General features: G+C 36.2%; 1 protein-coding gene across 1 annotated transcript in view; it reads right to left on the bottom strand.

Annotated features, from left to right (window-relative positions):
- MTR (5-methyltetrahydrofolate-homocysteine methyltransferase) overlaps window positions 1-22389 on the bottom strand; it is a 130556-nt gene that overhangs the window by 26492 nt on the left and 81675 nt on the right. The window contains 7 exon segments of the mRNA XM_074262491.1: window positions 2026-2107; window positions 9350-9374; window positions 9377-9469; window positions 10044-10111; window positions 14411-14511; window positions 17118-17225; window positions 19330-19482. Of these exon segments, the coding sequence (XP_074118592.1) occupies window positions 2026-2107; window positions 9350-9374; window positions 9377-9469; window positions 10044-10111; window positions 14411-14511; window positions 17118-17225; window positions 19330-19482 (630 nt within the window).

Below are 22389 nucleotides of genomic sequence, written 5' to 3'. Positions count from 1 at the left end.
AATAAGTGATTTATGCCTATAATGAATTCACAATCTACAAAACAAAACAAAACAAAAAACCCATTGGCATGGTACCTGGTACATTTTTGTTATGTAGTTGTGGCATTTCCTTCTTGCAGTTCATATTGACAACTGATCTATTACCTGTAGTCCTAAAAAAGTTTGCTGAAGGCCTAAGATACAAGTGATTTATGGATACTCACAGGGTTAAGTCTGTGTCCAGAGACCATCCTGACTGCAAGCTAAGTCATTCCAGAAGGCCAAGCCTCACCTTCAGTCTCACATAATAGGAGCTCCATGGATGTTAAAATGAATGAATGAAAGGGCAGTTTTAGAAGGAACTCCCAAGGCATGTAAGCAAAGACAGGAAGGGGACAGAACAATGTGTACTCTATTTATCCCAAGCCAGAGCCCATATTCTGAAGCCTTCTGTCTTGGTGAAGAATGTATCTGACTCCAAGTGAGCCATGTCCTGGACTCAAGAATCATATGAGTGAAGATTTTACGTCTGTAGACAACAGAGTATCTATGTGGAGGCTGCAGCCACAGGTATCTTAAGGTAAATATTGTTTCTACCTGTTAAAGACATCTTGGCATAGAAGAAAGAATGATGATCTTGGAGTTAGGTCACTGTGTGACCACAGACAAGTCATTTTAACTTCTTAGAACCTCAGTTTCCAAATTTGTAAAATGGGAGTTAATATTAAACCATGGGGTTGTTATGAGGAAATCACTTAGCAAACCTAAGTGTTCTATAAATGATTAATTTGTGCCTTCAGTCTTCTAATACCTTATTCAGCACTGACTACTTAAATTTTAATAAAAATAGATAACACAAGCACACACACACACACACACACAGTACTTGACAAAACTTAAAGTGCTAAAAATATGATGCTAGTTATTATTATTGTTATTATTATTATGGCCCTCAGGCCACTCTAGGAACACTAAGTAGTATTCCTCCAAGTATTGATATACATACTATCTCCCACTTTTGGGCATTTCCAGTGGCTGTCTTCCATACTTACAAGGCTCTCCCTTTTTCATCTCCACCTCCTGCTTTCTACAAGTCCAAGATAAGACATTTCCTTGCACAGAAAACTTTCTCCATCCCTCTTAATTTTAGTGCCTTCTCTAAGCAATTTCCAATTTAAACTCTATATAGTTTCATCGAAGGGCAGCTATATGGCATAGTAGATAAAGCGCCAGACCTGAAGTCAGGAGAATCTGAATTCAAATTCAGATTCAGACATGTAATAGCTACAGCAAAACACTTAAGCGTGTCTGCCTCAGTCTTCTTATGTGTAAAATGAGTTCGAGAAGGAAACAGCAAACCAGACCAGTATGTTTGCAAGAAAACCCCAATGAGATCATAAAGAATCAGACACAGCTAATCAAACCAAACAAAAGCAACAAGAGCTTGGTTGTATATTGCTGTCTTGTGAATTACACTGTGAGCTCCTTCAGAGCAGCAACTTTCTTTGGTATCAAGATGTTTATTAGCATAGGGCCTGAACATAGCAGAAAATAAATGACTGATGAGCACAAAGGAAGCTCTTATTTTTAAGAATTTTAAAGAATAAGCTAACAAGATATTAGAGAATGTGTTTTCCTCTGATCTTTGAAGAGATGAGAAATTATGGATGTAGAGCCTACGATACATCATCAGACTTCAATAAAAGTCTGTTTGGGTTAATTTTGCTGAACTAAATTTTTTTCTCTTTGTTTTTTTTTTGGTTACAAGGGATAGCTCACTAGATAGATAAATAAAAAGGGACAGGGACTTAATTGGAAATAAAGGTATTAAAATACACCAATTTTTTTTTTAACTTAGAAGAAAAGCTAACAACACTCCCCCTACTTTTTAATTATCCTTACATAGGCAATTTTTAAAATTCACAACAAAATTTTAAAAATAAGGAAAGAATTCTTCAAAGAAAAAGGTTTTATCCATACACATATATAAACCAATCTCTTATGATATATTTGAAATTTTAAAACAAAATTAAAATCCATACTTACCACCACCACACTTTTAGATGCATCCAGGACATGTATTACAGGAGCACTATATCTTGGTGCTATTTTAACTGCTGTATGGGTTCTGAAAAGAAGGAAGAACCCACATCCATCAGAATGACAGTTTATACATCATCACTCATGTCCTATAATTACTTATAAAAGGTTCTCTTATAAGGCTTTCTAGAGAAAATTTCCAACATGCATAGCAATATTGAACTTCATACACAGCAAATTAAGAATGACTGCCCCGTTTTCATGGAATGGGAAAATAAATTAATAATCAATCAATAAACATTTAGCAAGCATTTACTATGAGATTTATTTTTTAAAATTTATTTTTGGTGCATACTGCTTTATGAATCAGGTTGGGAGAGAAAAATCAGAACAAAAGGGAAAAATCATGGGAGAGAAAAAAAAAAAAAAAAAAAAGAAGTTAACATAACATGTGATTTACATTCAATCTCTATAGGTTTTTTTCTGCATGCAGATAGCATTTCCTATCCAAAGTCTTTAGGATTGCCTTGGATCACTGAAGCATTGAGAAGAACCAAATCTTTCATAGTTGATAATCATACATTTTTGCTGTTATTGTGTACAATGTATTCCTGGTTCTGCTTGTTTCACTTATCATCAGTTCATGTAAATCCTTCCAGGTCTTTCTAAAATCAACTAGTTCATCACTTTTTAATAATATAATATGCCATTATCTTCATATACCACAACTTGTTCAGCCATTCCCCAGTTGATGGACATCTACTCCTGTTCCAGTTTTTTGCTACCACAAAAAGAGCTGCTACAAACATTTTTGCACATGTGGGTCTTTTCCCCTCCTTTTATGATCTCCTTGGGATACAGGCCTAGTAGTGGCACAGTTAACTTAAAGGTTATACACAGTTTTATGGCCCTTTGGGCATAGTTCCAATTTGCTTTACAGAATGGTTGGATCATTTCATAACTCCACCAACACTGCATTAGTGTCCTGGTTTTCTCACATTCCCTCCAACATTCACCATTGTTTCTTCCTGTCATCTTAGCCAATCTGAGAGGTGTGAGGTGATACCTCAGAGTTGTTTTAATTTGCATTTTTCTAATAAACTTTAGAGCATTTTTTCATGATAATAAATAGCTTTAATTTCATAATCTCAAAATTGTGCTAAATTTGACACAGTTCTTTATGTTTTAGAAATTAGACCTTTTTCAGAAACACTGGCTGTAAAAAGTTTTTTCCCAGCTCTGTACTTCCCTTTTAATCTTGGTTGTGTTGGTTTTATTTGTGCAACAACTTCTTAATTTAATGTAATCAAAGTTGTCCATTTTGAATTTCATATTATTCTCTAGTTCTTCTACAGTCATAAATTTCTCCCTTCTCCAAAGATCTGATAGTAAATTATCGTTTGCTCTCCTAATTTGTTTATGGTATCACTCACCCTATATTCCCAAATAATATACTCATACCCATTTTGACCTAACTTTGATATAAGTTGTGAGATGTAAGTCCATGCCTAGTTTCTGACATATTATTTTTCAGTTTCCCCTGCAATTTTTGTGAAATCTGAGGCTAGATTTGAATTTAGGAAGATGAGCCTTCCTGGCTCTAAGCCCAATGCTCTATCCATTGCTCCTAATAAGATGATTCTGATGCAAAAGACCTTGAGCCCTAGAGTATGCTCTCCCACACATAGCAGAGAACATAAAACTAGGACATTAAACAAACAGTCTCTGACTTAGAATAACATATCAAACCTGGTTACTTGATAGACTCTAAAACTTAGAACATTGGATATGGAGGGGAACTCTGAGTTCATCTAGTCCCCAACTTCTGAAAATATATTTAGTAACCCCAAATGACATCCTGTAACTAAATGTGGGGATTGTAATATTTGATTTATTATCAATTTTTTATTCATACACCTATTTTATGTAACTATATATCAAGGGTCATGTAAAAATTTCTCAGGCAAAAAGGGGCCACGAGTGGAAAAAGAAGCCTTGATTCTAGTCGAATTCCCAATCTATCTCTATAGAACAATATCCTCATCATTTATCTCAGTGCATATCCTCATACATTAAATGCCATCTTAAGGCCCAAACCCTTAATTCTCTCATTTCTTTTTTTCTACTTCTATTAATGAGATCTATCCAGAACCTACCACAAAGCAATAAGCTTAGTTACCCTGGCAACCTCACAGATGTCCTAATTTAGAACATCTCGGGGTTACAGTTCTCATTCAATTGTACTGCTTCAGGGCACTGCAAGTCTGTCCATAAGAGCAGCTGGTTATTTTCTTCAAATATATGCTTACAGAGAAATCAAGATCTCCAGAGCCCATTATCTGCTTAAACATACTGGATAAAAGCTAAGACCCTGGCCATGACCAAGACCTTAAGTAGTTTTGCAAGAAGCATAATAAAGTGTCCAGGCTTAGGCATTCATCCAACAAATGCTTAAAAAGCAGGATTAATACTCTCTTCAACCCCCAAAAGACTGATGGGTACTGCAGAATCAGCTTCTCAAGACCAAAGACTATAGGTCTAAGGCATCATTTCAATACCTTAGAGTGGATCTAGAAAATGGGTTATTATCTGTATTGTAAGGACATTCAGAAACAAGCCATCTTCTCTCTATAAAGGTGACTACAGCAGGGCTCCCTTGAGGCAGGGGAAGAGAAGAAAGGGAGAGAATGGCAAGGAAGCTTCCCTAGAACACTCTAGCAGCAGTCTCTCCTTGTCTTGCAGAAGAGGGCCATGTCTAAGTCAGGGCTTACATACAAAGAGGCAGGGTATGAGAAGAAACGCTGAAAGGTCATAGAACCATTCCATCCTACTGGCTTCAGACAGGCCCACATCCCAGAAAGAGATATTGCCATCAGTGAATCATCATGTGGTTAATACTTCAATAACTTTCAATAGGTAAAGGCTGTAAATAACCAATGTCACCTTAACCCTCATTACACGATAACATTTCTTTCCTATTCAGAGGACTTAAAAAAAATTCATCTCTGGAACTTGGTTGCTTTATTTGGTGCTGTGCTGAGAGGCATGAGCAGAAGCAAAGATTTATTTCACGCTGTTTATGTGACCTTGAGTTCTGAATTGTCTCTCCATATACTGTTATATGTGATGTGGAACAGGGCTTACATTAAACACACCTTGAGATACATTCCATTATCTCCATTCATTTAAATATTTATAGTATTTCACTTTACAATTGTTATTTAAAAGCGATGATTCCAGCTCTGACTGCAATTCAAAAACATTCTAAAAAGCTAACTTATATTATATCTCATTAAGCCAATAAAGGCTCAAGCTACTTGTCTGATTAAGTAAAATCTTCCCCAATCAAAGGATGGTCAAATCCCTGAAGAGTGATTCCACCACTCATCCTCAATTTCTATTCTGCAATCTTCTTGGGGGGAAAAATGATCTCATGCTATAATGCAATATAGTATTTAAAAACTGTTGAATCATTCAAGCATGGCAGTGAATGACTCATTTATTTAGGTATATAGTAAGCTTATTACTCATGAAAATAATCCATTTACAAAAATGATAAATTAGCAGCACTGCTGCACTATTGGTGGAGCTGTGACTTGGAAAGCCATTCTGGAAAGCAATTTGAGATTATGTCCCCGAATTCACTAAGCTGTGCATATCTTTTGACCTGATTATATCACTAGATTGATATACCCACAAGATCAAAGAAAAAGTCCAATATAAACAAAAATATTTATGATGACTTGTAATAATAGCAAAGAACTGGATGCTAAGGGGGTAGCTAGGAACTGGAGAATCACTAGACAAACTGAATGTGATGGAATATAATTGAACTATAAGAAACAGCTAAAAGGATGGATGGTTTCAGGGAAATCCAGGAAAACTCCTATGAACTGATGCACAGTCAGTGAACAGAAATAAAACAAAGAATAAAGAATAAATAAAGAAAAACAACTTAGAAACACTTAAGAACTCTATTCAAAGCATGACCAATCACAATTTCAGAAGACAAAAGATGTGGCATATTAACTTCCTCCTAAAAGAGAAGTAATGGATCCAAGATGCAAAATGAGACAAATTGGAGAATAGGGGGAGAAGAAATAGGATCACTCCATATCACCCATGATAGAAGTGCATTGTTCATGGGCCAAATATTAACAAAAATATCAGAGAAGCTTTAATCTACTGGTTTTTCTGACCTGGGCTACTTTGTCAATTCTCAACCAACTTGGTGGTTCATCACTCCCAGAGTTTAATAAACTGATACTGAATTTAATGCAGACACTCAACTGACTTTAGTCTTATTGAAGTTAAGAACTAAGCTCATGTCCTTCCCCAGGAATGGGAATTGTGACATATGTTTTTGAACTTGGCAAATGTGTAACTTTATTTTGCTTGTCTACTTTTAATATTTTAGAAACATTGTGTTTTGGGGAGAAAAGACCGGGGCGGGGTGCTTCTGTGTTCAGGATGCTTAATCTTATGTTCTGTAGTTTTTGCTTTGCATTCTTTTTATTGACAAACACTTTGTCAGATGAGAGATGACCTTTCTCATGAGATTATAATAAACCCTTTTTTGCTTTTTTCTTAAAAAAGGAAGGAAGGAAGGAAGGAAGGAAGGAAGGAAGGAAGGAAGGAAGGAAGGAAGGAAGGAAGGAAGGAAGGAAGGAAGGAAGGAAGGAAGGAAGGAAGGAAGGAAGGAAGGAAGGAAGGAAGGAAGGAAGGAAGGGAGGGAGGGAGGGAGGGAGGGAGGGAGGGAGGGAGGGAGGGAGGGAGGGAGGGAGGGAGGGAGGGAGGGAGGGAGGGAGGGAGGGAGGGAAGGAGGGAGGGAGAGAGGGAGGGAGGGAGGGAGAGAGGGAGGGAGGGAGGGAGGGAGGGAGGGAGGGAGGAAGGAAGGAAACATTTTTTTAATACACAAAAGAAAACCTAAGGAAACCAAACCACCTTTTTAAAAGCACCTATTAAAAAAGAAAAAAAAAAAAAAAAAGCTTTACATTAGAGATTCACATCCCCTTCTCCTCCCACATAAACCTCTTCTTTTTGCTCTACTTTGCATATGACAATGTTCGGGTTTTTGGTGTTTAAATGTTAAAACTATTTCAAAATAAAATTCCAATGCAATAATCAGATTATAATGGTCTCAACATACAGTGATATTTGTGTATTTAAAAAAGTGGCTTTTTAAATCATTATGAAACAGATTTTATTATCAAGTGATGAAACACAAAAACGTATGGTAAGAGCAAAAGGTCATTTCACTCTAGCTCTGTCTGCCTTTTTTTTTGCTGTAGCAAAGATCTGTGTATATTACAAAATAAAGAAAAAACCTACAGATAGAGTTAGGCATCATCCACACAAAACCACCTCTACCAAATATCATTAAGATTTTAGGACTTAGTGCAATCATAAATCATTGTTGACAATTCTTTCTTGACACTCAGTCTTGTGGCATCTGGGACACTCGTCTCGGGGCTCTCCTACAAGCCCTGTGAGCAATCCCATTTCCTAACCCTAACTCCCTACTACTGTGTTTAGTCTCTTATCAACTCTCGCCTCCTCAATGTGGGCATCCCCATCCCTCAGTAAGTCCTCTTTTCTTCTGTCTTTATGTACACACTCATGCTGCTGATGTCATCCATTCCACCAACATGGCAAGGCAGACTGCTCCCATATCTGTGGTCCTGCCCTTTATCCCAACTCCCAGGCTGCTATTTCCAAATGCCAGGGCACCTGCTGGTAACTCAAACTATGAAAAACTAAACCCATCATTGGCTTTCCTAATCCCTACCTTCACTCCTGCTTCTGACCTTCCTTTTTCTGTGAATGTCCCTTGCAACCAATTCACTGCCACCTGTCTATTCTTTCTTAAAACACTCTCTAGGATGTGGCTTTTTGTTCCCATTCCTACAATCACAATCCTAGTTCAGGCTTCACAATCCATTCATTTTATCGACTTTTGCGATAGCCCTCTGTCTGCAGTCCCTACCTGCCCTCTCCAATTTATCTTATGCACGGCTACCTAGTTAATTCTCCTCAAGCACAAGATCCAATCCAATCCCACTCAAAAGCCTTGAACCATATCCTAAAGCTTAAAGAACAAAACACAAACTACTTGGTATGGTATTCAAACTCCTAAAAGACAGGGGTAGATCCCAAATTTCTGGCATTAGCTCCTCCTCATTTGCCCCCCAGACCATGCACAGACCCTTCATACATTTGTCCATACCATCCCCATTTTTCCCTCTGATTTCTTTAGTCAAAAATCTCTCTATTCTTCCTTCTCTCACTCCCATCTTCTCTACATATACCTGTACCACTCTGTACTTTACATACAACCCTTACTACCTGCCTTCCTACATCATCATAATTATCTATGTATGAGTCTTATCTTCCCTATTAGATTATAACCCCTTGAAGGCAAGGAACATATATAATCATCTCTATAAACATTTATAGTATTTAGCACATTATAGACATAACATCCATGAAGAACAATCAATAAAGCTACTTCCTCTAATAGATCACTACCTTTAGGAATACCTCTATCCACCCCTCATGAGAAATCAGCAACCCGCCATCTGAAGATACACAATCCTTCAGAGCAAGCCCATAGATTGTGGATGAGCAATGAGAACTGGACATGGAGTCAAAATACCTACATTCAAATACTGGTTTTGCCTGTGTTTACTGTGAATAAAATCTCTCCATCTGTCAAATAACAACATTAGAAAACAGCAAAGGCTCTTAAGCTAAGGATCATGAATTTAGTGGGGAAAAAAAAAAAATCTGTTTTTCCTATCCTGTAAAGGGCAAGCCCTTCAATTATTAATTTAAAAAACAAAAACAAAAACAAAACACAATAACAACAACAACAACATAACATTATTTAGAGAAAGTATCACTAGATTCCCAAAGGGAACCATGACACAAGAAGGGTTCAACTTCCTGGACTAGCTCTTCCAGTTCTAAATCCACAGTTTTAATTAGGGACTCAACAGATATTGAATTGAATTTTAATATAGACAAAGATCCTAAGACTCAGCTCAGAGACTTACTAAGAACAAGGAGTCCCAGGAAAAGGGGAAAAAAAAAAAAAAGAAAGAAAGAAAGAAAAAGAAAAAACAGTTCTTCTTTAAGGACAGAGAAATAACATAATCCAGAAATTCACTGGAGTTCTCAATGTTCTAGTTTCAAAGCTAGTAATTCCTAAATACACAACTAGCAAACCGTGTATACACACTAAAAGATACTCTAGTTTTTCCTTGTGCTTTCAAACACTGGCACTTAAGAACATTTTAATGAATGTCATTCTTCTGTTTATCTGACTTACCTGGAAGTGGTTGCTCCTCCGATCACAAAGGAATCTTTATATCTAATCTCTCCATTTCCTTGGCAACAAAAATCATTTCATCCAGAGAGGGAGTGATGAGTCCTGACAGGCCAATTATGTCTATTTAAAAAGGGGAGGGAAAGAAGGATTAAAAAGAAGGGAGGGACCATCTTATAAACCATTTTCTAGTCAAATCCACAAGGGCCAACAACAAATTCTTATAGTAGAAGAAAAGGCTGATCTAGGAAGCTTTTTTAAAAGCTGATTTTTCACCATTTTTTGATTGTGTTTGCTAAACTAACCTGAGATCTGAAATTGTTACAGCATATAATGTTTTGGGAAAGCACCCAGTAGCACACAGCCCTAGTACATGATTATATAGATATGAAAGTACTTCATCAAAATTATACACAACAAAAATACTCTATTACATATTTAATCTAGAAATGTTTAGATTCTCCCAGGATCTTACTTATAAACAAATTCCACTGAATATTAACCTGCTTTCCCAAATTCCACCTCCGAAATGCAATAAAATTCACTACTACCTGGGATAGTTCCACCATATAAGTTTTTTAATTGTTTCACTTGTAAATCCCCCATAGATTACACATCAGGAAGAACTTTACTATTCTCTGACAGATGGACAGATATTTAGTAAATAGGCATGAAAATACCGACAATTGTACCCTACCTGCTTTATTGTCAATAGCGGCTCTCAATATCTTATCACAGGGAGTCATGACTCCTAAATCAATAACCCTATGGCAAAAAAAAAAAAAAAAAAAATTTGAGAAAATGCTGGAGAATAAAGGGGAGTTTAACAAATTTAATTGGGACCATAAAGTACTGAAGCATTATAAATGGGTGTTCCTCTGGAAATTCCCCAGTTTCGAGAAAATCTGAGGAAAGGCAGGCTCCCTTCATAAGCTTTATGATCAAACAGTTCAAGACCAAAAGGTCCTCAAATCATGAAGGAAAAAACGTCAATGTGAGAAGCTCTTCCTGGAAGTTAGCATAAGAAAATAGGGAATCTCTAAGCTAAATTAATATCTGATTTGCTGCTGCTCTTTCTCTTTTTTTTTCTTTATTTTTATTTCTAATGACAAATCCTGTATCATTATTTTTGTAGTCCAATTCTATATGACTAGGGGATAAATTTTAAATTCTTTGGTAAATTGGTTTTATATAATTTTACAACCGAGGATGCTAAAATGATTTTTTTTTAATCCATTAAAAATAAAATCTAGGATAAAACCTCTTTGACAGCTGTGGAAGACTTAGATTCAAATGATTAAGTATGGGTTAACAAGAAAGCACTACATCTGGCACCACATAAACTCTGTTGGTCCTATTAATAAAACTTTGATTATCTGAATTCTCGATTTAACATTGAAGACTGATACATAAAGGCAGATGACAGAAAACAGAAAAGAGGTGCAGCTAGATAGTGCAATGGATGTGGTGCCCTGGAGTCAGGAATAACTTGATTTCAAATCCAGTCTCAGAAACTTATCAACTGTGTGACTCTAGACAAGTCAACTTAACCCCAAATGTCTCCAAAGGAATAAATGGAAAGGAAAAAGAATATGGAAGAGGGAGAAGAGAAGGAAAAGAAGTGGAGAATAGGGAGAAAATATCTAAGAGAGATGAATACAAAGGAAGGCACTGCACAGAGATAACTTGCCCCACTACTCTTCCCTTTCTCATGGTTCCTCCTTGAGCAAAGGGATTGTTCCATTGTTTATAATTGTATATCATGGCTTAGCACCACATCTGAGAGAGCAGGAGCTTAATTTCTTCTGATTTCTCTTATCTTTACCTAACATCTCCCTTTAATTTTCCCTTCCTCCCCACTCATGCAGTCTTCCTCATATTCTCCTGCTTCTTCTTCCCCTGAACTCAATCTCTCATTTGGTGTTATAAAGACAAAAGAAAACAAGAAAGATCAAGATAAAATATTAAAAAATATCTTTAAAAAAATAAATTCATCATTAGTATTATATGACTGTGGGAACTGAATGTGGATCACAATATAACACTCTTACTTTTTCTGTTGTTCGCTTGTATTTTGTTTTCTTACTCATTTACTTTCCTTTTTGATCTGATTTTTCTTGTGCAACAAGATATATGTTTACACAAACTGAATGTAACATGTATAAATATATTGGATTATTTATCATCTAGGGGAGGGGACGGGAGGAGGGAGGGGAAAATCTGAAACACAAGGCTATGCAAGGATTAATGATGAAAAATAATCCGTGCATATGTTTTGAAAACAAAAAGCTTTAAAAATAAAAAAAGATTTAAAGAAAAATAAGTTCATGTTCACAGATCTAGAACTGGAAGAAAACTTAGAGGCCTTCTAATTGAATTCCTCATTTTACAAATGAGGAAACTGAAGTCCAAGGAGGTCAAGCATCTTTGCCTAACATTGCAAAGATAATAAGCATGCTGGGAGGGGTGGTGGTGTAAAACATTTCTTGAGTGCCCATGTATATAAAACATCATATAAAACCTGTTCAAGGCACAGACTAAGATGAAACATGTTTAATTATCACTGAACAAAATAAAGCAGGATATATTCCTAAGATGATTGGTAGATGTGGGCTACTTTCCTCCAAACTCCAAATCCCTATTATGATGTCCAATATGTGCTGTAGTTGCCTTTAATTCTATAGTTTCAGCAGTTACAAAGCTGCCTTTTCCTACTTATTGCTTTGGCAATTTAGGTGTGCTGCTATCAGGATGCAGTGTGACTCAGCCATGTGGCCCAAATAATTAAGTTATAAACCATGAGCCACTAAGCAAGTTCAGTTAAGAAACAGGTCATCTTTTTGCCTTTTAAAATGGAAAATCTAATGGTTTAGATTTGTAATCACATTTTCTCCACAATAGGGATAAAGATAAAAATCTCACTTATATAGAAAATAGAGAAATTTTTCATGCAGAATGTGTTAGCCAAAACTCTGGCTTAAAGTAGTAACTCACTATAACTGCTAATATTTTGTACTTTTAAGAGAGAATATTCTGGTGTCACTTTTCCCCAATTATCTTCATATTAAAAAAAAACAAACCCTACTCCCAGCTCAATCTTTTCAACTATCTACTGACTACTATTAGCAATGACTAAATCCAGCAAGATAGCATGTCAAAAATAAGTATTTGGTGAGTTTAATTACAACTAAACTCCTGTCCCATCTTCATGGGAAGTAGGTGTAAGAAAAGAATGCTAAAAGAAATCAACAGCTATAAAGGACTGAGAAGTGGAATTCTCAAAAGAGATTTGGACATAGAATATCTTACCCCAAAAGTATGAAGAATATATCCAGTATTGCTAAGCACTCATTATAACAAATGCCCTTGATTTCCCCAAAGGTTTTGTTGTATTTTACATTCACTATGAAGAGTTCGATATTAGAAATTATAGGTCCTATTTTTAGGATTTTGTGGTGAACCTGAGCTGGTGCTCTTTCTCATTGTAGTGAAGGAACATGCTGAAAAAAAATTATTTGAGTGTAAGGTGAAAGCTCAGGTTGTTTTTAATTTATATTTCTCTTAGAGAAAGAAATCTTAAATATTTTTTCAGATGCTTGTTAGTAGCTTGCAATTCTTCTTTTGAAAAATGTTTCCTCTATTCAATAACTGTCTTTTTCCTTTCTTTGAAACCCCAATGCTTAGCATAGTTCCTGGAACAAAGCACACACTAAATAAATGCTTATTGATTAACTGACCATTTCTTTATTGGGGAATGAATAGCTCTTGGTCTTACATATTTCTGTCACTTGTCTATACATATCTTAAGACAGCAAACCTTCATTAGAGATGCCTTCTTCCCACTCCACCATTCATATTCTTAAAATGCTCACTTTGTTTATGAAAAAGATTTTCAATTTCATGTACCCAAATTAATTACTTTGTCAAAAAAAGAACTTAAAATTATAAAATCAACTCTGTTCTCTATAACTACAGAATAAAGAAAGTAAAAGTACCCAATTGAGATTTATTCCTGAATTGGCATGAACCCAAGAATACAATTAATTATCGTGGATTATTCATTACAAAGAATCCATAATAATCAGATTAACAAGCATTGTCATTATAGGACATCTATTAGCTTGCAGAAACCATTCTGTAGTGGATGAATCCTCTTTACATTGACATTTACTACAAGGTGACTTCATCGTATATATGTCAATCTAAAAAATTAGCCTCATCATCATAAATTTTTAAAAGCACTTAATTGTATGGGGTATTATAAAGTTACTATATAAAGACAATTATAATCTTCCCATCTAAATGTAACCCTTGTTACTGACAAATACAGGACTGAAATTAAATAAAACCTCATAAGACCTGAGCTGCAAAATCTTATAAATCTGGTGGGGAAAAGGAAGAAGATGTGAGAAGCAATCAACTGTAGAAACATTCAGTACAATTCCAAAGAAGAGAGCTGATAGCCTGAGAAGACATATCCAAGCATGGACTGGATTGGAATAGGTTTCCTTTCTACCTCTCCCCCATTAACCTCCCCTTTCCTTTCCTTCCCTCCCCACTCTGGGCTACCTCTTTCTTTCAATAGAACTTTTATAGGAATTTGTATTATATGAGTATACATACTGATAATGGACTTTACTTTTCTTGCCTTTTCAATGGATAAAGGAGGGGAAAGGGGAAGGAAAAAATTTAGAACTGTAAATAAAATAATATTTAAAAAATAAAACTTATTCATAATTTTTAAAGGTACCAATAGTCATTGGAGTGAAAGGAAAAAGACAGTACCTACCTGTATTACTTGCCATTTGATCACAATAACCAAATGCTTTAATTCCTGATCATCCCTATGTTCCCTTAGACACTGATTTAAAAAAAAAAAAAAAATCTCTTGAATCTTTAAACCATTTAAATTTCTTGATGAAAAGACTATCCTTTGTCTCTTTTTTGCATCCCCAATTCTTAGCACAGTGCCTAGCACATTGTAGATGCTTAAACTATGTTTATTCAATGAATGACTGTATAAAGAGAAGAAAGGTCCAAGATATGAACCTTTAAAATTCTTACCTGAAATTATTACAGCCCAGGACTACACCTACAATGTTCTTGCCTATGTCATGCACATCACCCTTGACAGTTGCCAACACAATGGTGCCTTGATAAGGGTCCTGTGGGTGTAAAAGCAAGCAAGTGGGTATTTTATTGTGAAGGGCTTGAAGTAGATCCTGCTTGTTAGTCAAACATTAGAATGGAAATGTATTTAACACAACAGTAAACCAAAGAGACTCATTTATGAATAAAAAGCCTAGATATCTAACACAAAATCCAAAACTGTATCATCCAAAACTGACAGCTAAAGATAGAACCAATCCCTAATCCATTAATATATGTGAGTAGAATATAAGGTAATGATCATGGGTTCAATCATCATGAAAACCAGCTGAGTTCAGACAGAAATTTATTCTACACCTAGCCACTGTACCTACAAACCCCAGACAAAGCAATGACTCATGAAGTAGTAGCTAGATGGCACTCTGGATAACTGGAGTAACAAAGATCTGAATTCAAATCTAGCCTCAGACACTTACTGGTTGCATGACCCTGCACAAATCATTTAATCTCTAGCTGTCTTAATTTCCCCATCTGTAAAATAGAGATCGTAATAATAACTACCTCATAAGATTAAATGAGATAACAACTGTAAAGTATTTTACAAAACTTAAAAGTATTATGCAAATATCTGCGAGTTTAAGTTTTAGTAGTGGTAGTAACATTCAGTGCCCAACCTGCACCTTCAATACAAGCATTATTGGTACCAAAGAAGCATGAAAGAGAGAATGTGGAATACAGCTAAATACAAATAGAAAAACATTTCAAGACTTGAATAAACTAGTACAGAAGCAAAGTTAACAGAATCAGGAGGGTGATATAGAAAGTTACTAAGATCTGTGCATGCACTAGAATGAAGCTAAATGCTAAGTAACTCTAACGAGCAATCATAGTCACTGAGAAAAGATGACCTCCCACTTTTCCTTTAAGAAGTAGACAACAAGTACAGAGTATTGCATACAGCTGCTGTGTTCTATTTAAATGATTTTCTTTGTTACAAGGGAAAGCTCTTACCTAGCATGGGCAGGGAATCCAGAAGTAACAAAGATGAAGAAACAAATCATCATTAAAGTATGTTAAAAATGAAAAACTTTTTTTAAATCTGTAAAACGGAGATGCTAACAATTGTTCTATCTACCTCAGTAAGTCACTAAAATAAAATCAGACTACATGTGGAACCAATGTGTGAAGGGAAAGAATAGCATTAATATAGCAAAAATTACTGCCATCAAAAGAACAATCTTTGTCAAGCAGGATCAAATGGGACTGCCTACTTTGTACAAAATTATACAATAACATTTAGGGTTCTAAGTGCTAAGAACCAGAACATTCTGTATTTCACACAGTGAGTTCACCAAGCTAACTGAACTAGAGGACTTTGTGTGGCCAGAACAAAGAGGAGGCAGACTGGACTCCAATTAGGCTAAAGACTGGTCAGACAATAGTAAATGATTTGCCCATTATCACTCTTCCCCCCCCCCCAAAAAAATACCACCAAATAGGGGCCAATTCTCAAAAACAAACACTGGTAAGGAACATTATACTATAGCCATCTTTGGGCCATGAAGCCATTCTCTACCCTCTCTGCCTCTGCTTTGCCATCAGGCTTCTTTGCATGTAACTGGGGGGAGCCCACTATTCCTATGCACCCCTAAAGTTCCCTATGATGTACTCTGACCATCTTCCTAGTCTCCTCACCACTTCCCAACTCCTGCCCAGGTAAAGATCATCATTCTCCACTCAACTCTCCTGTTGTCCACTACCAACCCCAATATCACCACTCCTCTGCAATCTTCCCCATTCAAATGTATGTTCCTTGAGACTGTTTTTACATTTGTGTCCCCACAATAGTCCCTGAAACAAAGTAAACATTTAACAAATGCTCTTTTCATCACTCATTCAATTGCTTTCATCTGAACATTATGGGTTTTCATTGGAAGAATAATCCAAAGCTAGAGATAACACAGAGTTCAAAAGAGCACTCACTTAAAGATACTCTAATACTTGAAAATCAAAAGAAAACCAGTATTTATTAAGTTAAGAGTCAAGAACTGTGCTAAGCATTTTATTATTGTTACCTTGTTTGATCCTCACATCGAGATAAATGCTATTACAATTTTATGTAATAATATATTATACAAAGTACATTATATAAAAATATATATATATATATACATACATATATATATATATATATATATATATGTTTTAAAAATGTTATTATTCCTATTTTATAAAGAAGAAAGCAGAGGTAGAGATAAGTAAATTAACTTGTACAGGTTCACATAGCTAGTTAAGTATCTGAGGGGAAGGGCTAAGAAAGCATTTAAGTGTCACAGGCATTGTGTTAAGCACTACATAAGACTTAGCTTATTTGAATCTCAAAATCCAAAGAGATAGGTATTAGTATTATCCCCATTTTATAGTTGAAAAAAATGAGGTATTCAGAGGTTAAGCGAGTTGCCTACGATCACACAGGTTAAATGTCTTCCTGACTTCAGACCCAGTGCTCTATCCCCTGCACTACCAACTACTTCACGGAATTGTCTACTATTTCCTTTACATCCCAGATAATGACCTCAACAAAGTCCAAAAGCAAAACCATCTGTTCCCAAATCAAAAAACCAACCCTCCAAAAGGTCAAATGAAGCATACAATGACTTGCCTCTTCTTCCACATTTCCAGTAAGAGCCCTTTTTTCTGCTCTTTCTTTTTCCATGAAAGGAATAAGATAGCCAACTGCCTTCTTCATGACACGGGCTGACTTTATTACCTACAAAAACAAAAATAATCAATGCATTTGTGGAAATTCCAGAGTATATAATACCTAATAGCATTTGCATAGCATTTAACAAATATTATCACATCTCATGCTCAAAACAACCCTGGAAAGGAACTACTACTATTGTTATTATCCCTATTTTAAAGATGAGGAAACTGAGATTGAAAGAAGTTGAATGATCTGTTAAAGGACACAACTAGTAATGCCTCAGGCAATATTTGAATTCAGGTCCTCCTAATTCCAGACTCAATGTTCTATCCATTTTAACAATCACTTGACAAAAAAATAAGCTTTCACATTATGAGAGATCAAAGACAGTTAGCAAATTAGAAATAGTCAATAAAATCAAACATGGGAGGACATAGAAGTGAAAGCCAAAAATGGTTTTATATTTTCCTCCCTTCAAACTGTTGTTTAAGCTATTCTCTCTCTTTTCTTCATCTATCGAGATCCTACCATCTTCCAAGGGTTATCAGCTCAAAGTTATTTTTCTCAAACTTTCTTAGACAATTCTAGTTCCTAATGACATTTCTTCTGAATATTGTTCTTCCTCCTCTATTCTCATAAGAATTCCCTTGTCTTCCTTTAACCAGTTCTACACAAAGCCTTCTCTGACTTCAGTTAATTGTTGTACATAATATAATTATTTATATATAAACATGCAAAATATATAATCACAAATGATATGAATTATTATGTATAATAAATACTACATATGATATAATTGAGTTATTACTCAAATAAAAACAAGAGGCAGGAGCAGGCACACTAAACCACATATAGTATTCTTGCAGACTACATAATGACTTAGTTTTAAATTTTATATTATCTATTTTACTATAGTTTAATTTATTTTGTTCAAAATTCCCCCAATACATTTCAGTATGGTTCAAACCACTTTCAGGAGTATTGGATACTTCTGCTCTAGGTTTTTCCAAATTATAAGTTATAGAAAAAATGCTAGCTTTTGTAGAGGACAGTTCCATATCAAGAAATTCTCCATTCTCTATCCTGTATTTTGCACCGACTGACTTTTGTAAATTGTCTATCCCCTTGAATGTGAAGAATGCTATAGAAGATGAGGCTTTAGCTGATACTTTAAGAAAGGCAGGAGATGAAAAGGATGAGGTTCTTAATAAATATTTGCTGAAATGAATTTATTTATTGGGCAATAGATCAGGCTCTATTTTGTGACATCCTTTATAACACCTCTGCAAATGTAAATTAAGCTTAAGAGTCACTGCTAGCCATAAAAAAGTGAAATAAAATAAAAATAAAAATTAATATATTCCAGCTCTCATTGAACCTATTTGTTTTAATTAAATCATTCTGGGATGTCAGCATCAGAAGACCAAATTAAACATCTATATTCCAAAGGAGGCATTAAAAGGAGATTTGAAACTTTGTTTTCTTTCTTTTGGGGAGGGAAAAGGGAAAGGAAGATTTAAATACAGAGGAAAGAGTATTCTCAGGTGACCTCTGAGCTCCAATCTTACAAAAGATAGATTTTCCAGGCAGTCTTCCTTACTGGGTTGAGGTGGGATGGATGGGAGAAGAGAAGGAAGAAGGGAATATCTTTAATCACCTGAGCTCCCAATTTGACTAAAATCCTGAGAAATAGCAAATGCCGCCTTTATTTCTCATGTCTGGAATTCACTCCATTCTTATCTCTACCTGTGAAAATTCTCTTTCCTTCAAAGTTTAGACCAAAAACCAATGCCTACCTGAGGCTTGTCCTGATCCACCAAACTTCCTTGTATTTATTTTACATGTATTCTCAATCTATAAAAATACCAGTATTTAGATGTGTGTGTATGTACATATACACACACACCTCTTCCTTTCTTCCCTATTCCCACTCTCAAAATTGTACATTTATCTCCTGAAATAGTGTTAACCTCCCTGGGGGCAGAAATGGTTTCAATTTGGCCTTTTTATCTCCAAAGTATATCACAGTAGCACACCCAGCAGGTTCTTAATAGACATTTGATTCATGTCCTGAAGGGCTTCCAGAGTAACTGTTACTCACACCACTGTAAGAATTTCTACCACTGTCATCCCAATCCCCACTCCCACTGCTGGTTCTTTTGCCAACCTGTGGAAGAAACATCTTTCCAGCACCAAAGAGATCCCCAACTACTTTCATGCCATTCATCAGAGGCCCTTCGATTATGTTCAGTGGTCGGGGATATTTTTCTTTGTTGATTCTTGCTTCCTCGGTGTCCTCTACAATGTATTTTTCAATGCCCTGAAAGAAAAAGACTATAATAAAATTTCAACAGAGTTTTAACAATCATATTTGAAAACTCAGTTCTTTCACAGACTTTCTGAAGACCAAAATACAAATTCTAAGAAAAACCAGCAAACCAACCTTGCTTTGGCTTTCAGTAAACTAATAGATGTTGAAATTCTGATATCTCTGATGTGAAGGAACTTTCTCATCAAATCTCACAGGTGGGGAAACTGAGGAGAATGTTAAAGGACTAAGGACAGACAGACAATGGGCAAGGTACAAAGCAGACTACCAGGCCCAAAGCTACTCAAATAAAAAGCAGACAAAATAAGATGTCAGTTGTGGAAATAAGAGAGAAAGTGGGATATAAATGGACAAAAGACAGGAAAAGAAAGAAGCCTTCTAGTCTAGTCTTTACCACTAACTACAGGTGTGACCTTGGCCAAGTCTGTGCACACAAGTTTACTTGACTATGGAAATGGAAGTCTGATAAGATCAAACAATAAATATTTATTATAGGCCTACTACATGCCAGGGGATATATTAAACCAAGAGGATAAAAAGAGGCAAGAGACAGTCCTTGCCTTTAAGGAGCTTACCATCTAAGGGGGAGAGAACAAGCAAACAAATACATACAAAGTAAGCTATATGCAAGATAAATAGGAGTTAGTTCACTAAGAGAAGACACTAGAATCAAGAAGGGCTGGGGAAGGCTTCCTGAGAAAGGTGGGATTTTAGATGGGACTTAAATTCCCAAGGAAGTTAGTAGGTGGAATTGAGGAAGGACAGCCAGAAAAAATATCAGGAATCAGGAGATGGAAGATCTTGTTCCTGAAACAGCCAAGGGACTGGTGTCACAAGATCAAGGATTACATAGCAAGGGAAAAAAGAGTGAGAAGAGTGGAAAGACAGGAGAAGGCTAAATTATGAAGGGCTTTGAATGCCAAAGAGCAGCTTGTATTTTAGCCTGGAGGAAATGGGGAGCCATTAGAGTTTGTTGAACAAGGGAGTGACACGCTTGGATGTGCTGCTCTTTGGGAAAATCTCTTTGGCAATTTGGTGAAGGATAGACTGGCATGAGAAGAAATGAGTAGAAGCACCCAAAAGCGGCTACCAGAAGAACTCAGGAACGAGGTGATAAGGGCCTGCACGAGAGAAGTGGCACTATCATAGAAGACGTGACATTTGAGAATTATTTCAAAGGTAAAAATCTTAGGCCTCGGACATAGATTGGACATGGGGGAGTGAGGAGGAGGATATGAAGAACAAAGATGGCTCCTATGTTGCAATCTTAGAGATGAAGGGATGGTGCTGTCCTCCAAAGTAAGACAGACATGAGGAGAATTTAAAAGGAAAAGATAATGCGCCCCATTTGAGGCATGTTTAATTCAAGTTGTCTACTGGACATCCAGTCTGAGAACTTCTGAAAGGAAGCTGGAGACCTAAGACTGGAAGTCAGCAGCAGGATGGGCAGATTTGAGAGTCATTTGAATAGAGATGGTGATAAATTTAGGGAGTAGATGGGATCACCAACTGAAGTAGGATCTCAAACACTTAACATTTACCAACTAGCTATTTGACCCTAGGCAAGTCTCTTAAACCCAAAGGCCTCACAAATAAACAAATAAGTAAATGTTTTGTGGTTTGTTTGTTTTTTAAATGAATGCTGAAGACTATCTTTACATGTATTTGGTAATGCTAAGAAGAAAAAAAAAGCCAATGGATTTGGCAACTAAGATTATTAATATCTTTGAAGAAAGCAATTTCAGTGAGATGTTAAGGTTGGAAAATGGATTGTAGAGAGGTAATGGAGGCTTTTCCAATAAGTTATAAGAGCAGAAGAAATGGATATGAAGATAGGAGGATAAAGTAAGGGCTCTTTTGGGATGTAGGAGAGACAAGCATGTTTGTAAGCAACAGGGATGCAGCTAGCAGACAGGGAGGGAGGTAGATAAGTGAGAGTGGGGATGACAGAGGGAACAATCCGTTAGAGGAGATAGGCTCAAGTGGGAATGTCTGAACAAGAAGGTTAGTCTTAGTAAGGAGAAAGCCACTTCATCATGTAAGAAGGGCTGAAGGAGGAGATAATTACAAAGGGACCTGAGTGATAAGAGTTGAGGAAGGGGGAGAAAAGGGATTTCATACCCTCAATTTTTTTTTTTTTTGCAAAATAAGAGGCAAGAATCTCAGGTGAAAGAATAGGGAGGCAAAGGGAAGCAATGGGAGGATTGAGAAAAGATGAAAAGGTTTGTAAGAACCATGGTGAGTGAGTTCTAGGGTCTTTTTCAATTCTAAAATTTTATGATCCTATGATTCAAACCTATTCCTGGCAGTAGGAAGTGGAGGGCTACAAAATACCAAACAATACTGGCTTTTTAAAAATACTGCTACTAGAGAAATATTAAATACAAATGCAAAAAGTGGTACCAGATATAATCACAGCACCTTTCACAAATTAAGGGTTCAACAAAAATTTGTTAATTTCCTAATGAATTCCTTGTATTAGCACCCTGTTCTTGAACACCAAGAGACTCATGCCAATGATCACACAAATGAGCAAATCATGCAAAGTCTGAAGGTCATTCACTTATAAAAGCTGAAAACTGCCCTCTGTTAGGATTACCAGGTGAGAACTCAGGTTGTCTGGACAGTGACAAGGTGAGAACTCAGATTGTCTGGACAGTGACAAGGTGAGAATTCAGGTTGACTTGACAGTTCTCTGGCTCAGACCTTTGGTTCAGGCCTTTAAAGGGAGTTTACACCTTAGGAATTCTAGGAGGAGCAAGCTCATTGGTTGAAGAACTTCTTCCCAGAAGTCCTTGCATTATCCCACACCCATTCTCTGGGAGGATAAAAAGGGCAGCTCTGGAAGAAAAAGTTAATCTCTGCTTTAGAACAGGCTTGATGCGGCTCTGCAGGAAG

Source organism: Sminthopsis crassicaudata, chromosome 4, assembly GCF_048593235.1.
Source record: "Sminthopsis crassicaudata isolate SCR6 chromosome 4, ASM4859323v1, whole genome shotgun sequence".
Taxonomy (NCBI): domain Eukaryota; kingdom Metazoa; phylum Chordata; class Mammalia; order Dasyuromorphia; family Dasyuridae; genus Sminthopsis; species Sminthopsis crassicaudata.
Note: the sequence above shows the minus strand (reverse complement) of the source record. Positions and strands in the feature narration are given on the sequence as shown.